General features: G+C 39.4%; 3 protein-coding genes across 3 annotated transcripts in view; 2 read left to right on the top strand and 1 right to left on the bottom strand.

Annotated features, from left to right (window-relative positions):
- Positions 1-4932, top strand: part of LOC106944901 (kelch-like protein 10) — a 10103-nt gene extending 5171 nt beyond the window's left edge. The window contains exons 3-5 of the mRNA XM_015028222.1: positions 302-919; positions 2929-3078; positions 4521-4932. Coding sequence (XP_014883708.1) covers positions 302-919; positions 2929-3078; positions 4521-4880 — 1128 coding nt within the window. The 3' untranslated portion in view covers positions 4881-4932. The remainder of the gene's footprint in view (positions 1-301; positions 920-2928; positions 3079-4520) is intronic.
- A 2475-nt stretch (positions 4933-7407) lies between these two features.
- On the top strand, positions 7408-9092 carry LOC106944878 (DELTA-sagatoxin-Srs1a-like). Its single transcript, XM_015028169.1, has 2 exons — positions 7408-7475; positions 8313-9092. The coding sequence occupies exons 1-2, from the start codon at positions 7408-7410 to the stop codon at positions 8737-8739; spliced, it is 495 nt and encodes a 164-aa protein (XP_014883655.1). The 3' UTR covers positions 8740-9092.
- A 78-nt stretch (positions 9093-9170) lies between these two features.
- LOC106944902 (protein-glutamine gamma-glutamyltransferase 2-like) overlaps positions 9171-15334 on the bottom strand; it is an 11961-nt gene continuing 5797 nt past the window's right edge. The window contains exons 4-15 of the mRNA XM_015028223.1: positions 14596-14724; positions 14126-14294; positions 13632-13764; positions 13427-13530; positions 13098-13186; positions 12678-12831; positions 11715-11803; positions 11242-11425; positions 10971-11131; positions 10112-10248; positions 9625-9801; positions 9171-9571 (exon numbers count right to left, since the gene is read on the bottom strand). Coding sequence (XP_014883709.1) covers positions 9654-9801; positions 10112-10248; positions 10971-11131; positions 11242-11425; positions 11715-11803; positions 12678-12831; positions 13098-13186; positions 13427-13530; positions 13632-13764; positions 14126-14294; positions 14596-14724 — 1497 coding nt within the window. The 3' untranslated portion in view covers positions 9171-9571; positions 9625-9653. The remainder of the gene's footprint in view (positions 9572-9624; positions 9802-10111; positions 10249-10970; positions 11132-11241; positions 11426-11714; positions 11804-12677; positions 12832-13097; positions 13187-13426; positions 13531-13631; positions 13765-14125; positions 14295-14595; positions 14725-15334) is intronic.

Raw genomic sequence — 15334 nt, forward strand, 5'->3', positions numbered from 1 at the left:
ATGAATTATATAGAAATTTCTACATATGCACACACACATATATACAAATGCACACATAGACACATAGAGAGAGACAGACAGAGAGATTGATTGATTTTTGGTTAGGTTTAGGACCATTAATGTCATGGTGAGATGATATCCTCGGTTCTGAATTAGCTACACATTCTGGTTGAAAAGAAAAGTAGATTAAAGCCATTTCATGAAAGTGAACTAGAAAAGGTTGACATACTCTTGTACTAGCTCTGGAAAGGCCATGCTTTATGCAATGTCACCCAACTCATGTATTTGTGTCTCTCTGCAGATCAGACTGGCTTGGATGTCTCCAAAGTACCTCATAGAACATGTGAATGAAAGTGAATTGGTGAAAACAAATCCAGAATGTCGAGCTATGCTCTTTCGGACATTGAACCCCATCCTGGACCACATGTCAAGGACCAGCTGCAGGTCTTTTGTCTGCCCATCTTTAGCAATCCCACGGGTGCCGCCCGCTCTCCTGTTGGCCATAGGAGGCTGGACTGATGGCAGCCCTACCAGTTTAATTGAAGCCTACGATGCTCGCAGTGATCGCTGGATAGATGTGGCCTATACCACAGAAACCATCCGGGCTTATCATGGCGCTGTCTTCTTCAATGGATCAATTTACTGTGTTGGTGGTTTTGACAGTATTGAGCAGTTCAGTGCTGTGCATAGACTTGACCTGACCTCACAAAACTGGGAAGAAGTGTCACCTATGCATGTCAGTCGGTGCTTTGTCAGTGTGACTGTGATGAATGACTACATATATGCTTTAGGAGGTTACAATGGACAGGAACGGCTAAACACTGCTGAACGCTATGACCCAAAATGCAACCAGTGGACTATTATTTCTTCCATGCACGAGCAGAGGAGTGATGCCAGTTGTGCAACCCTTCACAGCAGAGTAGGTGGCACTAATTTATGTTTCTGGGCTTTATGACTGGAACAGAGAAAACAGCAGAGATTTATTTGGTAAACTTTGGGTAATTCAGATGGTTTGTATCACTTTATTGCCAACATGAGCAATAGTGGAATATGTCTGACCATGACATATTCCATACTCTTTGGTCCAGCACACATCTTGTTTGAATCTAACATAAAGAACAGGAATTTCTTTGTGTTTATAGGTAGCTTCTCATAACATAGGATGGAAGTCACAAGCGGAGTAACCCAAGGTTCAGCCCTGGGACCCTTTCTAATCAATATCTAGCTCAGGTTATAACAGGAAATAAGATTAGCTATTATAACTATGCAGATGATACACAGCTCTATATTTCCATGTCAACAGGTAACTCTAAACCCATCCAGGCACTGAACATATGCGTATAAGAAATCAATGTGCAGATATGCCATAACTTTCTCCAGCTGAACAGAAACAAAACTGAAGTCAACATCTTTAGACCTAAAGAGGAACTATCAAGAGTCAGCATGAAGCTTCAGTTATTGCAGATGGAAACTAGCGAGAAGGCCCAAAATCTGGGTGTGGTGATGAACTCTGACCTGAACCTGTAGAGCCACAAAAAGACAGTTATAAAGTTGGCCTTCTATCATCTGAAGAACATTATATCATCCTCCTACCATTCCTTGTCATCTTCTTTGTCGTTTCTGCCAGTAGTAACATCCGGCTGTTCATCACGACTTGTGTGATGTGAATAAGTGTTACTTTTACAGTTTTGCAAAATACATCTATTTCAATAGGGTTGGAAAAACCCCGCATCCCAGTGCGAAGAAATTTTAGTGCAAAAACTTCTTAGTGAGAAACTTCTTGGTTTTTCAAATATGGTGTGTTTCTGTTGAGCAGATTTATTGAAACCAGGAAGATAGAGCGCATCATCCCAGTTCCACTGGCTCTCTGTAGGTCAGAGAATAGACTGTAAAATACTTTTGTTAGTTTATAAATAACTAAACGGGTTTAACTGGTCATTAAACAACATTAATGACCAGTTGTTGTTTCTCTACCTTCCAGACCTCTCAGGTCTTCTGGTTCTGGTTCTGCTCTGCATACCCAGAGCCAGAACCAAACATGACATTCAGCAGTATTCAGTTCCTATGCACCACAAATCTGGAACAAACTTCCAGAAAACTGCAAAACAGCTGAAACACTGAGTACATTTAAATCTAGACCAAACACCCACCTGTTTAGAGTTGCCTTTGACCCATAATCACTGCAACATTGACCAACATATTTGATGGGTTTTGATGTCTTCGATGTTTTTTTATGTTTTTAATGTTTTTATCTTTACTTTTTATCTATTTATTAATTTCTTTTAAATGGCATTTTAACTTAAACTCTGAGGTTTAAGAATCCTTGTCAAATGGCATTTTGACAAAAAATCTGTAAATTCAGGCGACGGGGCCTGGATAATACCCGTGTTAAACGGACGGCGGAGTCCGGCAACGACAGGCGCTTAAATTCTGTAACAAAAGTATGTTTTTATCTTTTTATCTCTTTCTTACTGTTTATTCAATGTCACATGCTGTTCTTATTTTTTATTTTATTTTATTTCTTTAATTATGTGAAATTAATTAATTATGTGAAATGAAATGCCCTGCTGCTGAAATGTGCTATACAAATAAAATTTGATTTGATTTTTGATTTGATGGGTATTGATCAAATCAATACCCATCATTTTGTCAAATGATGGCATTTGACAAAATGTAATGTTTGTTACTGGTCTCACAACTGGTTACTGATGTTTTTATGTTTTCATGACGTAAAGCATATTAAGCTGCCTTGCTGCTGATATGTGCGATACAAATAAACTTGATTGATTATTGAGTGATTTCTCAATTTTAATAAAGGGAAATGGAAAATTTACGTATTGCTAGATGTCAGCATAGGACAACACAAGAAATTTCAGATGGTAGGTTAATATTTTTAACAAAACACCATTTATTTTCCACTTTCTCTAGGTGTACATTTGTGGTGGCTTCAACGGGATACAGTGTCTATCCACAGCCGAGTGTTACAACCCAGACGAAGACCAGTGGACCCTGATTGCCAACATGAGCAGCAGGCGTAGTGGGGTCGGTGTTGCTGCCTATGCCAACTACATCTTTGCCGTGAGTACAGTGGAGCAGAAACAAAAACACTGAGCTCACCAGAAATATCAACCTTTGGTAAGCATGTTTGCACTTTCTTGTTCTTAGCTGACAGGAGTGGCTCCTAGTTTTCTGTCACCCATCTGCTTCGAGGTTTAACAAGCTGTGCATTCGGAGATGGCATTCCATACACCTTGGTTGGCCTTGCACAAATAATGACTTGAGCAAACCCTTCCTTCTACCGGCCCCAAAGCAATCATCTAAATTCTTGAACTAGCTAAAATGAAGCAAAGTCTCAAAATAAAAAATTATTTCCCTATTCTCAGCAGCAGGCATGTGTTGCCAACTCCCCACTGACTGGAAGTGCTTAAAAACAGTAGAAGCCTCCTTCAAATTACCTATTTTTGTCTGGTGCTTGTAAACAATCCCTGTCTTATGCCACTCTGGGCAGTTGCCCAAATAGCTCATATCAAAAACTGAGCTAGTTGGTTATGCCTTTCTTCCCTCTTAAACCTGCTGGTCCAGTCTCCTATGAATCTCAGACACCGAGCTCCTTCTCACTGGATTTTTTTTTTTCTTTGTTTTTCTGAGCCATTTTCTACTAATTATGAAAAGAGTTTTGTGTGGAAAGTCCAGTAGATCAACAGTTGCTAAAAAGCTGAAACCTGACAGAAGAAACCTTCAAACTCCATTAAATGCACTTTCTTCCACTTTCTTATGCTTAATTTGAACTTCAGCTGGTCTTTGAATACCTTGATTTGTGTGACGTGTGTGAAGTGTTGTATCAAAGTGTTGAGCTGTTGAGTGCAAGTTAGAAAACCAGGTGTTGAACTTATCTAAAATTCTCAATGACAGCATTTGCTGCTCCAAAGCATTGATATTTATGTGCATGTTATATTTGTTGATAGTACCTCTTATATATGCATCAGATACCCAAAAAACCTCAGTTGATCCTTCCTTTTGACAATGTATCCCAGATACATTATTTCTCCTTTAGTCTGAAAGATAATATTGATCTAATTTCTGTAAATAACAGGCAGAGCTCTTACTTTAGTGGGAGGATCCATTTTTCACTTCAACTCAGTGTATTCTTAAACTGTCAAGTTGTAAGATGTAACTTTTTCTTATTAATATCTAAAAAATAAGAATAGAAGCTAATGCTACAAAATCTCAACTTTCTTTTAACTTTAGTCTTGAAATAAGTACACATTTAGACAAGTTTTAAATGATCACTTTCAGACTTCTTTATTTCTACTGAAATGTTGATTTAAAAAAAGCATCACCAGATGTGCTATTCTTTAAACACTCTTTTGCACAGCCTAAAAAGACATTTGTCGACTCTGCCCCAACTTTTTCCAGACTTATCACAGAAAAAAAAAATTCATTTAACTGTTTATTTTGACAAAACCTATTGTCTTCTTGGATTTTGTGACATCGTAACCATATCAACTATTGTACTCTAGGTTGGGGGTTTTGACGGAGTGTCACGTTTGAACACTACAGAGGCCTACAATCCCTCCACCAACACCTGGTGCGATGTGCCCAGCATGCCAACCGCCCGCAGTAACTTTGGCATCTCCGTGATGAACGACCACCTGTTTGTCGTGGGAGGCTTCGGCGGCGTCACCACCATCCCTAACGTCGAGTTTTACGACATCAAGACCAACACGTGGCTAAGTGCCAGCGACATGAAGACGTCCCGCAGTGCACTGAGCTGCTGTGTGGTTAACGGGCTCAACAACATGGCTAAATATGCTGCCGCTCTCAACTCCATGCAGCGCCAACATTTACCTGCCCAAGAGGAAGATGAGATGGAGCAATAAAATCTATCCACCTGAATTATTCCTTCAAATAAACTTCTCTGCATAAAGCCATTATGCTTTTGTGTTTGTTGTTGAGGGCATAGTTTGTGTAAGGGTTTGTTTGAAACGGAAAGTGAAACTGACGGCATGACCTAATTTCTTTGGCTGCTAAGGTGCATGTGTTAATCCCCATGTGGTTATTTGAAATATGGGAAAAATATACTAAGAGTAAGTTAGTATATTAGTATGAGTGAGTGCGTGTAATTCAGTGTGAACACTGAGTTACATGCCCTTGATCCCAGTACACATGCACTATTCAAACTGGGAGTGTATCAGAAGCAACATAATCCAAAGAAGTGAAAGATCTTTATGTTTCATAAAATCAATTTAATTTTCTAATTTGTAGACCTAGAGTAAAAGGTGTTTTTTTCTTTTTCGAAACACAAACATATAAAGTGAGATAAAGAACAATGTAGGAGCAACTATGTGAACCACAAACAGATTGAATGGAAAGTTGTGGGTGCCCTCAAAATCAAAATGCTTTGTGAATTTCCTTTGCCTTTATTGTTTATCTGAAGAAAATAAATTTAACTACAGTTTGATTAAATTGCATCTGGAACATGATTCAGCTCATATATTATTTTCACAACAGGCCTAATTAATGTGGGCTACCAGGTTTTGGTTTGAAAGCTGCAAGAGAAATCTTTAATTGCACCAGAGGCTGAAAACTTCGTAAATCGTTTTGTAGGTAAAGAAAAGCCAAAAAGCACATCTGCTGTATACCCCATCATTCTTGGTTTTCTTGTAGGCTCATGTTAAATAATTTTTATACCTTTTGTTTTTGTCATTTTGAGATTGTTTCTAAGAAAGACACTGAACTGAACTTTTCTAGCCAAGGTTAACGTTTGTAATTTCTCTTTGCATTAGCTGAAAAGCTGTCCGTTTTTAAAAAGCCTCTCCAGGATGCTCAGTCTCAAATTTGCACAACTCTAAAATAAACTACACATTTACAAGGATGTCAAGGTTTAGTTTAGTTCTCCCTCACATGTGTTCAGGTAGTTTATTACTCCATGCATGTGTTTCATTGGTTGATTACCCTTCTCTGGGCAGCATGTACATGGAGCTGTTTCCTTATCTTAAGCTTGTTTTCTTTTTTTTTCTTTTTTTTTTTTTTGGCCTGTGAATAATGCAGTTTCTGACTTTTCCCCAAGTCTTTCTGTATGGACATGGACTTCTGTCCCGTTCATGACCTTTAGCTGGTCACTAACTGATCTCTCCCAGCTTGATTTCAGTCTATTGACTAAATTCTAAGCATTCGGATGGGAATTTCCACTGTTAGCCAAGATTCTGTCTTGTCACCACGAAGTGAGAACTGTAATTTTAGTGGGTTTTTTTTTTTTTAGAGAGAGTTCTTGGGTATTTCTATGAAACCAATTGTGAGTATTTACATCTGGACATGATACCAGAGTCAAGTTAATACTAACTCACTGGTTCATTCATCAGGAACTAGTGTGTTAAAAGTTTACAAATTCTGATTAACAGAAGTCTAACAATGTGACAGTATAATGGTTGAAAGGTCAACCCCTCAACTGAGCTACTGAAAATGAGCCAAATGAATATTTTTGCTCCACAAACCAGCACAAACATTTGACACCAATTTTGTTTGATTTCATAAAAGTGGGGGGGAGGGGAGGGTTGGTTGACCTTTTGACCTTTAAAATTTCATTAATATCTTCAAAGCCAAAGCAGCACAAACGTAGTCGAGTTAATTGCCACCCATTTTGTTTGATTGGAAGAAGGTGGGGGTGGGGGGTGGTTGACCTTTGATGGCCTCTAGAAATATTTCTTTATATCTTTAAAATGATAGCAGTACAAATGAAAATTTTTGCTGCACAAACGTAGCACAAACGTTTGACACCAATTTTGTCTGATTTGAAGAAGGTGTGGGGGGGGGCAACTTCATTCTGGTATCCAAATCATCTTTTACACAACTTTATTCTTTGGGACATAAAAACGTATGTGTGTAAACAAAGCAGAACTCAGTTGGAAGCAAAGCACGCTGTGATTGAATCACTCTGCAACTCAGTGTGGTAATTTGCGGGTCACACGTAGGAAGGGACTGAAGATACTGAGCATGAGAGTTAAAGGTCCTGATTAGCAGAGTCAATAAAGAGTTCACTTGTGACGAGCTGACGCAGTGCGATTTCACATTCAGGCTAAAACCAGGACGCCCGACCTATTCTCTCCAATCATCTGGCTGTCGTTGCATCAAGCTGGTCGACTGAAGGTAAGCAAGGCTGTGCATCAGAATTGTTTCACTTTTATAGGACGTCCAGATGGTGAAATTGTTGACATGTACTTTCAGCTGTTTGGCTATAATTTTATGTAATTAAATCTATTCCAAAGACTTACTGGATGAACACTTTTTTCTTCACCCGCTGGTTATTTTGTTTGTAGGTTTTAAAAGTCCATCTTAATCAATCTAATGGGTTTTTCTTGTCTGCATGTCACAGCCTCCGTCTGGTCACCTTCCACCTACCTCAACACAATGCCTCGCCGTCGCTGCGACGTTGAGATCAGGAACAATACAAACTACTACAGTCTTTCCAACCCAAGGTGGAGCATTGCTCTTATTACTCCCTTTTTGTCAAGTAAACCTGTTTAGGCTTAATTTCTACTTGTTCAACAAGGCAATCGACTGGAGCAGCTGAAACGTCTGGAGCACGTCTGGCCTCGAGGGTCAGGCATTTTCAACTTACAGATCTGTTTCTGCTTCAACACATCTGAGTCAAAGAGCGAAGTCATTAGCAGGACTCTGAAGTACTTACTGAACTTACTGATTCAGTTGCTTGGTTCAGCTGTGTTGGACCAGGGATCCGTCTTAAAGGTTCCCGGCTGGATTTGTTGTCCTCCTGCTCCAGAAGGAAATAAAGAAATTTGTTTATATTATGAAATCGTGTAGCTTTTGTTAGAGGGTGTTTTTTAAAAAACACATGCACTGCTGTTTGAACAATTTCCACATTGCAGCTTACAAACTATCAGGAAATGTGGTGATTTCATAAAAACCTTGACTTTGTACTTTATGCAATATTAACTTTAAATGTGGGTACATAAATGAAGTCTTAAGAGGTTTGTCAAAATTTCACCCAGCCAGGCAAACACTGATGTAAACAATATTCATAACTTTAGAAGACGTTTGCGTGTTGAGTGGCTCCAGTGATCTCATAACACACCAACTCATCACTGCAGAAAAGTGATGAAACGGCTTCAGATAAGATAAAACCTCACCTCAAGCGAGAATTTGTCTTACATTGCAGTTCCTGACATTTTCTTATGTAAATGTTTTTTTTTCCTTCTTTTCTCTATAGATTTTTATAAACCCTGTAAGCTATCTTAACGAGAACAACAAGATAAATACAAATACATCTGATTTTCTACGTCTCCATTTTTCAGGGTCTACACTGAGAGCGGCTTCTGCCAGGTCCCTTTCCCTTCGATGGTCGATCCCTGCTCTGCCGTCAAGGCTCGCTTCAACAAGACGACAGGCCTGGCGAGCGGCGCCGTTGGCGTTTTCACTTACGACCTTTTCGATGGCGAGTTGAACGACTACAACCACATCATGGCCGTCATGTTCTCCGTGCCCTATGACAGAGTCATTTATTCCAACTGGTTTGCTGTGGGAATCTTTAATAAAGATAGAAAATGCGACCGCAGCCTTTTTGTCAAGATGTACAATGGAAGTGAGATTAACTTTGTCAGAGGGAAGGCCGATGAGCAGCCCCGTTTTTACGAGGGTGACTACGTTATTCTCAGTGCCTCCATGACAGACTGGGGCGAAGCCTTCCTGTCGGTGGAGATCAATGACACTGGATTGTATTAAGTCTTCGATGTGATAACTAACTATATGATGTGATCACCTGTATTCCTAACAAATGAATGAATCACTGATACAGCTGGAAGCGGCGCTTCTAGTTAAGAGCAAATATCTGCTGAGGCTCGTTTGTCACATTAAACCCTTTTTCTCAGGCATTAAACGTATCATCCACTAAGCCCACATTTCTGTAATTATTTTTATATTTGTCTGATGTAATATTCTTAAACTATATATAATTAGAAGGGTGTGGGAGCTATTATCAATGAAAACTCTACGGAAACTCATTTTGACTAGTGAGTGTTCCTCATTTCACACCACAGGCTGAAATGCAAAAAACTTCTTGTGATTCTGATTGTATGAATGTTGAATTCTCCCTAAGAGTAGAAAGCCATTCTTCTGAATAAAAAAGAAAATAAGTCAGAATATTTTCTGGTAACTGTTTATTTTAGGTTTCATTTAGAACGTATAAATGATGGGTTTGTGTGGTCCAGGTAGCCAAGCTTGTCCTTATTGCTCATTTCTGCAGATTTATTGATGGGTATAATGTACTTGCAACATTGTTCTGAGACGTGTATTATTTTCTGTAGCTGAAATAGCTTTTTTCCTCAAATACAACAAAACACCATGATCCCATATCTTTATAGGGTTTTTTTTATTAATCATGATTTATTTTATGAAATGCCTTTTTTAATTAAGAAACAATAATTTTATTTTCAATTGCTCACACTGTGGTGCAGCAACAAAACTATGAGAGAAATTATCCAAGGATTCTCTGAATATTTAGTAAAACTCCTGTGCTTTGCAGTCTCACATTTCTGTCAAACTATAACAACAAAGAAGGGTGCGTTCACACTGCAGCCTGAAGTGACTCAATTGCAGTGTGAATGCACCCTAAATGTGCCAAAGAAATGTGGTTTAAATCATTCCTCCACAACAACGTCAGTGAAGTTCTTGATGTTCTTCAGTTTGTCACTGTCAAAGTTCACCAGGAGGACGCTGGAGCCAGCAACGGTGGGCTTAAACTCAATGCTGGCCTTCGCTGCTTCATTTGCTCCCACAGATCCAATCCTGCAAGAGAGACTCATGTTAATTACCTGCGTTTGCAGTGGTTTTATGATTTTATGTTGGGGTTTTTTATGTACATATTTTGTATTTCTTGGTTCTTTATATAGTTTGGTAATGTTGTTCTCTGTCATGTGGAAGCATTTGTATCTGTGTTTTTATTGACAGTCCCCTCAACTTCCTCCTACCACATCTGCCTTTTGTCACTACAAATGTCAGATCATTGATCACTGAATGAAATCACACTTTATCTTGTTTCCAGTGCCAGTGGTTGTTTTCAGTAATCAAGCGAAGGCTGTGACATAACTTGACGTACGTTGCTGTTATGGGTTTGCTGCCTGTGAGTCCGATGCCGTCGATGGCGAAGCTGCAGCTCAGCAGCGGCTCTGGTAAAGGGTTCAACAAGGTCATCTCTACGGTCAAAGGCTGGTTCACTCTGGCTTCGCCCACCAGCTGCAGACAGGAGGTTCCGGTTTCACCATAAAAGACATGACATAATGTGGTATCAGGTAGGCAAAATTCCAGGTTTTGAAACGTGAAACGTAAGCACTGCAGTGTAGAAGAGGGTAAAAATATACAAATCAACATTAAACTATACTTTTCATCTGGATGATTATCTCTTCTTGTAGTGTATTTACTCTGCTGAAAGGCAGCTCTTCACAACACCAATCGACCTCTCTAGGTCAGACAGAAACACTGGTCTTGATGTGGAACTTATTTGTTTTCATGTTCCAAATCCAGAGACTGAAATGATCTCAAGCTCCGTCAGGCTGAGATGGAGAGTGTCTCTGAGCAGAAATGTTTATGTGATAGCACAAAGTTAAGCACAAAGGTTAGCTTTTGAATTCACATAGAGCTTTGTATGTAGGTACAGTTCTGTTTTAACATCTGCAAGATGTTTACTAAATCTTATAATGAAAAGTAGCAATTCCATGAGAAATGTCATGTCATTCTCCATACTGGACTGCTAGTTGTGCAGATGAGAAAAGTTAAATTATGTACTCCTGACATGACCAAAAAAAGCAGATTTGGGTTGCTGAGCTATCTAGACTAATAAGATTATTGACATGATTGCTAATTATTAATATACATACTTTTGGAAAGGGTAAAAGAATGAAAAAGTAAATGTGGAACATTTGTCTCTACTAATTCTCTTGCGTCCTGCAAGTCCCAACCTTGATCCCGATGTCTGGCTCGTCCAGCACGATTGTTTTTTCAGCCTTCTGGAAATCGACAGTCTCCTTGTCGAAGGTGATGGCCGACACCTGGATCAGCAGGTCAGAGGTGATCGCCGGTTCATACCGCTGGTACTCCAGTTTCAGAGAAAGACGTCTCTCTGAACAAACGCGTGCACTGATCAGTCTACACATTACGACCACTGACGAGGGTGTCCGACTATTTACCTCACAAAGAAATTGAACAGTTGGTACTGAGCTCAGAACAAACCTTCTCCAGAGGGCATTTCCAGGTTGTCCGATGAAAATCCACAAAGGTCCCCAAGTTTTCCATTGTAGCTGACCGCTCTGGCATAGAAAATGAGTTTGCAGTTCCTTGTGTCCATGCAGTTGTTCGTTAGGAAAGCATACACCTCAAAGCTGGAGCCCACAATCATGTTTTCAGCCAGTTTGATCTAAAAAGGGACGAAGAATGAGACAAAGTCATTGGTGCAAGTCGCACTAGAACTGATTAACGGCAGAGATGCAGATTCTGTTGTAATGACTTTAGTTATTTATCTCAGTGTGTTAACATTCAGCTCTTTGTTTTTGATTCATAGGCATCATTGCTGTTTATTTTTGAATAGACACTTTTTACTTCCTGTTTGGACTGTTTCTAATGACCTGTAGAGGAGGTTTTCTGCCATTTTCAAGGAAACAGCTAAAACATGTAGGACGTTGTAAAGTTTAACAACTTCATGCTACCTTAAGATGAAGCCCAGGCTTTTCTCCTCTCTGCAGCAGCATGTTGCGATGCTGGGCCCTCTCATACACCTCCCGCTCCTCTTTTGAGCCTGAAATCATCAAAGTTACAAAAGAATATGAAACCGAAATAAATATCATAAACATAGCTGAGATCAGCGTAGCAATCAGACTTTTCTGAGGGAGCTGATTCTGTGTGTCTCTGGTCTTGCCAGAAACTCACAGAAGTTACTCATCAGGTACCGATTAGACTTTTGACGAGCGTTTGCAACGATGCATTATGTAACAGATAAAAACCCTTATTGTTTACATTTGGAGGGAGTGTAAGCTCCAAAACACCAGAAAGCTGAAGTCTAATTGAAGCTGAAGTCTATTTCAAGGTCTGGAAATTTCATTCTAATAGGAAAAAAAAAAAGTTGCAGTTTCGCACTAAATCCACATGCAAAATTATAACACATCCTAAATTACTTTTGTATTGTTTCAGAGGTTTAATTAGTTCTAAACTAGTAGAATAAAAATAATTCACAATATGAAATACTTTGATGGATTTAGAAGACACAGTTTCTCAATCGCAATAGCAAACATTGAACTTGGACAATATGTATTATCTGTGGGACAAAAAAATATGTCCGCCGGTTCCAATGTTACGATAAAGGCCTCAAGTTTTGACCAGAGAGTGAAATGTGTGAGTATCTATCACAGTTCAACATGTCAGATGTCACGAAGCTTAAATGTAATGACAGCAAGAGAACAAAAAAAGGTTTTGAAGTATTTTTTGGTTATCTGTTTTTGACATGTTTTTTTTTGTTGTAAATACATTTATGAATGTGCGTCACTCAAGAAAAGAGTGATGCCGGCTTGCCCACATGAAAATCCCTCATTCGTCTCATTGTTAGAGAACTAACCGGGTTTTGTTTTAGAAACCAGATTTATGGCTTGCAACGACACGATGCGACTTTGCAGTACCTTCTGGATATTTGTACTGGTGCGTAATGTCACGTCTTTCGTTTGCACCGACGGCTTTAGTGCTGATAAAACAGCCAACAGATTTAGTGGATTCACTGAACATCACAAACTGTCCTGTGGACAGCTGTACCAAGTCCTCAACATCTGCATTGACCTGAACGCATGAAATGACAACAATAAAGAAAATATATTAGGAGGATCTTAATGTTTACAGCCATCTTGCAACTGAAAACACGCATTTAAAAACTGCAGAAAAGTTTTAGGAATGTTATCTGAATATTTTTAAAGCAAATTTGTTTAAAAAGTTCACTGTAAATAGGTTAGATATAATTTAATTTAATTCAAATATAAGTAAATGAGCGTTATTTACATTCTTCTTGGATAAAGATGTGTTTTAGAGCAAAAGAAAAGAAAATTTACCTCAGCAAAAATGAAAGGCGTGTCGTACTTCAGGCCCACCTCTCCTTCTTTGATGGCGCACAGTGAAGCTGGGCCACAGCAGAAAACTCCTGATGACGTCAAGGAGCCAAGAAAAAAAACATCATTTAAAATAGTCTCTGGCTGCACATGTACACCGTCTTACAGACAAACTCCCTTTTCTCTGGTTGGAATATGTTACAACCTTACTCAGAAATGCAGAACATTTATTTCCCCCTAATTAAAGCCTCTGTTTTTTATCCTAACGTGTTTTTTCCCCCCACGTATATAGTGGAAACCCAGCTGCTGTCATTTTATTTATTTATTTTTACCATCACTTGTCTCCTGGGGTGTTGGGTCACTAGTTTGCCACCCATCAAACTTGCTCCCCAAGTCTGGACGAGTCATCCAGCTGTCCACCCACACATGGAAGTTCCTGGACAAGAAAAAAATAAAAAGAGTTGCAAATGAGAGGAAAATGAGTTTGTATCACAGGGTTGCACATGGTCACAGTATATCAGTATATGTTTCACTCACCATATTGAATCGTCTCCAGAAATTCGGTCTCCATTTTCATCATAGAAGCGTTCGATCACCAGGTTCGCGTTAGTGTCGTGAGCTGATCCGAAGTTAGTGACCACTCGACATGGAATGCCCAGAGCGCGGGACACTAAAGGGGGAGCAAAATCCTTCTACATCACACGGGCAAATGAAAGCATACTTCAGATAGCATCGGTGATACTGATGCTTCAAACTAAAGCATCAAACAGAGAAGACAGAAGGAAGACTGAGACACTAAATTTAGGCTGTTGATTAAGAGAAGAGACCGTTGAGAACCCAGTAGGATGGAGAAGGCTGTTAGTGCCATAAGCAGAATTTTGAAATGGACTATGCTGTTTTCTATGTGCCACAATAATATTCTATTTTTAGCTTATATAATGGAGCACAATCTATTGCAAATAGTTATTTCCCTCAACTTTGTGTGTGTGTGTGTGGGGGGGGGGGCAATCATGCTCTATGTAATATCCAACCTGTGCATGCAACAGCAGCAAAGACCCAGCACTGGCCGTAGCGGACCGGACCGCTCTCTGCCCACTGCCGCAGGATTTCCCCGCTGCCCATCCACAGTCCAGGATGGGTGCCATCTGAAAACTCTGCCCACTCTCCCACCAACACTCCTTGGTCGTCATTACTGTTGATCTGCGAGAAACAACAGCAACAACCAAGACACACATTAGGAACTTCAGTGTGAGAAATATACACACCATATATATGTACATGTGTGTATATAAAGACACATGGATTCCAGAATCCCACATCTATGCCTGCTGCATAACACTTCTGACATCATTTTTATGAAAATTATTGTAAAATCTTTGTTTAGGTCCTGTCGCTACATTTTAAATAAATAAATAAATAAATAAATAAATAAATACAGTATTTGCTTTTGTTCTCTGCATTGTTCTTTAAGTCATATTATTGTTATTGTAATTATTATTACCATAGCACTAAGCGCCCTGGTCACATAGATGGGATCACTCCGGGAAGAAACATCCTTATCGGCATCCGACACAAATTTAGGATTGTTGTCCAAAATCTTCAGACAGATATCCACAATTCCTGGTTCAAACTGCAGAGAAGTAGATAAATAGTAATGAGATCAACAGAGGACATTAAACAAAATCACTCCAAAGGTCTCAGTAGTCTGCGGATTGCACGACTTCATGTTTTTTTAAACTCGACGTCAACACGATAAAAGTCGACTCAACGTCGATTAGTCGCAGTGACGTCATGGCAACGTAAGCGAAAATGTTTCGCAGCAACTTACAGGCTTTATAAGCTACATTCAGTAAATACTGACAAAAATCACGTAGGCTGTGGAGAATTATACGACAAAAAAAACTTGGTCCGATGAGATGCACAAAGTTTAGTCTGACTTTTTATTTATTTATTTTTTTTTTTATAAACTTAACTTACTACGAACGGATTCCATTTGATTACTGTTCAAATTCAGCGCAGCTGCCCAATGAATGCAGCAGGATGCTCCGCTGACTCTCATTCTGCGGGATGAACCGACATGCTGATGACGGCAATAGCCTCCATCAGATCCTCAGAATGCAACTTGAACTTCGTTTCCAGCTGTTGTCAGACAGCATTTTTGTAACAGCGACGCTTCAACACGAAGGGTGACAAAAGCCCGACATCATTCCGGCAGTCTTTTTTTCGTTTTCCTTCTTCTT

This window comes from Poecilia latipinna, unplaced genomic scaffold (assembly GCF_001443285.1).
Source record: "Poecilia latipinna isolate Pla-1442-1.1 unplaced genomic scaffold, P_latipinna-1.0 Scaffold117, whole genome shotgun sequence".
Lineage (NCBI taxonomy): Eukaryota > Metazoa > Chordata > Actinopteri > Cyprinodontiformes > Poeciliidae > Poecilia > Poecilia latipinna.

What these genes read in the sequence shown, in the direction of transcription:
- LOC106944878 (XM_015028169.1), top strand. Translation starts at nt 7,408, where the DNA reads ATGCCTCGCCGTCGCTGCGACGTTGAGATCAGGAACAATACAAACTAC. An exon ending in TACAGTCTTTCCAACCCAAG is followed by an intron (nt 7,476 to 8,312) that starts GTGGAGCATTGC and finishes TCCATTTTTCAG; the next exon opens with GGTCTACACTGAGAGCGGCT.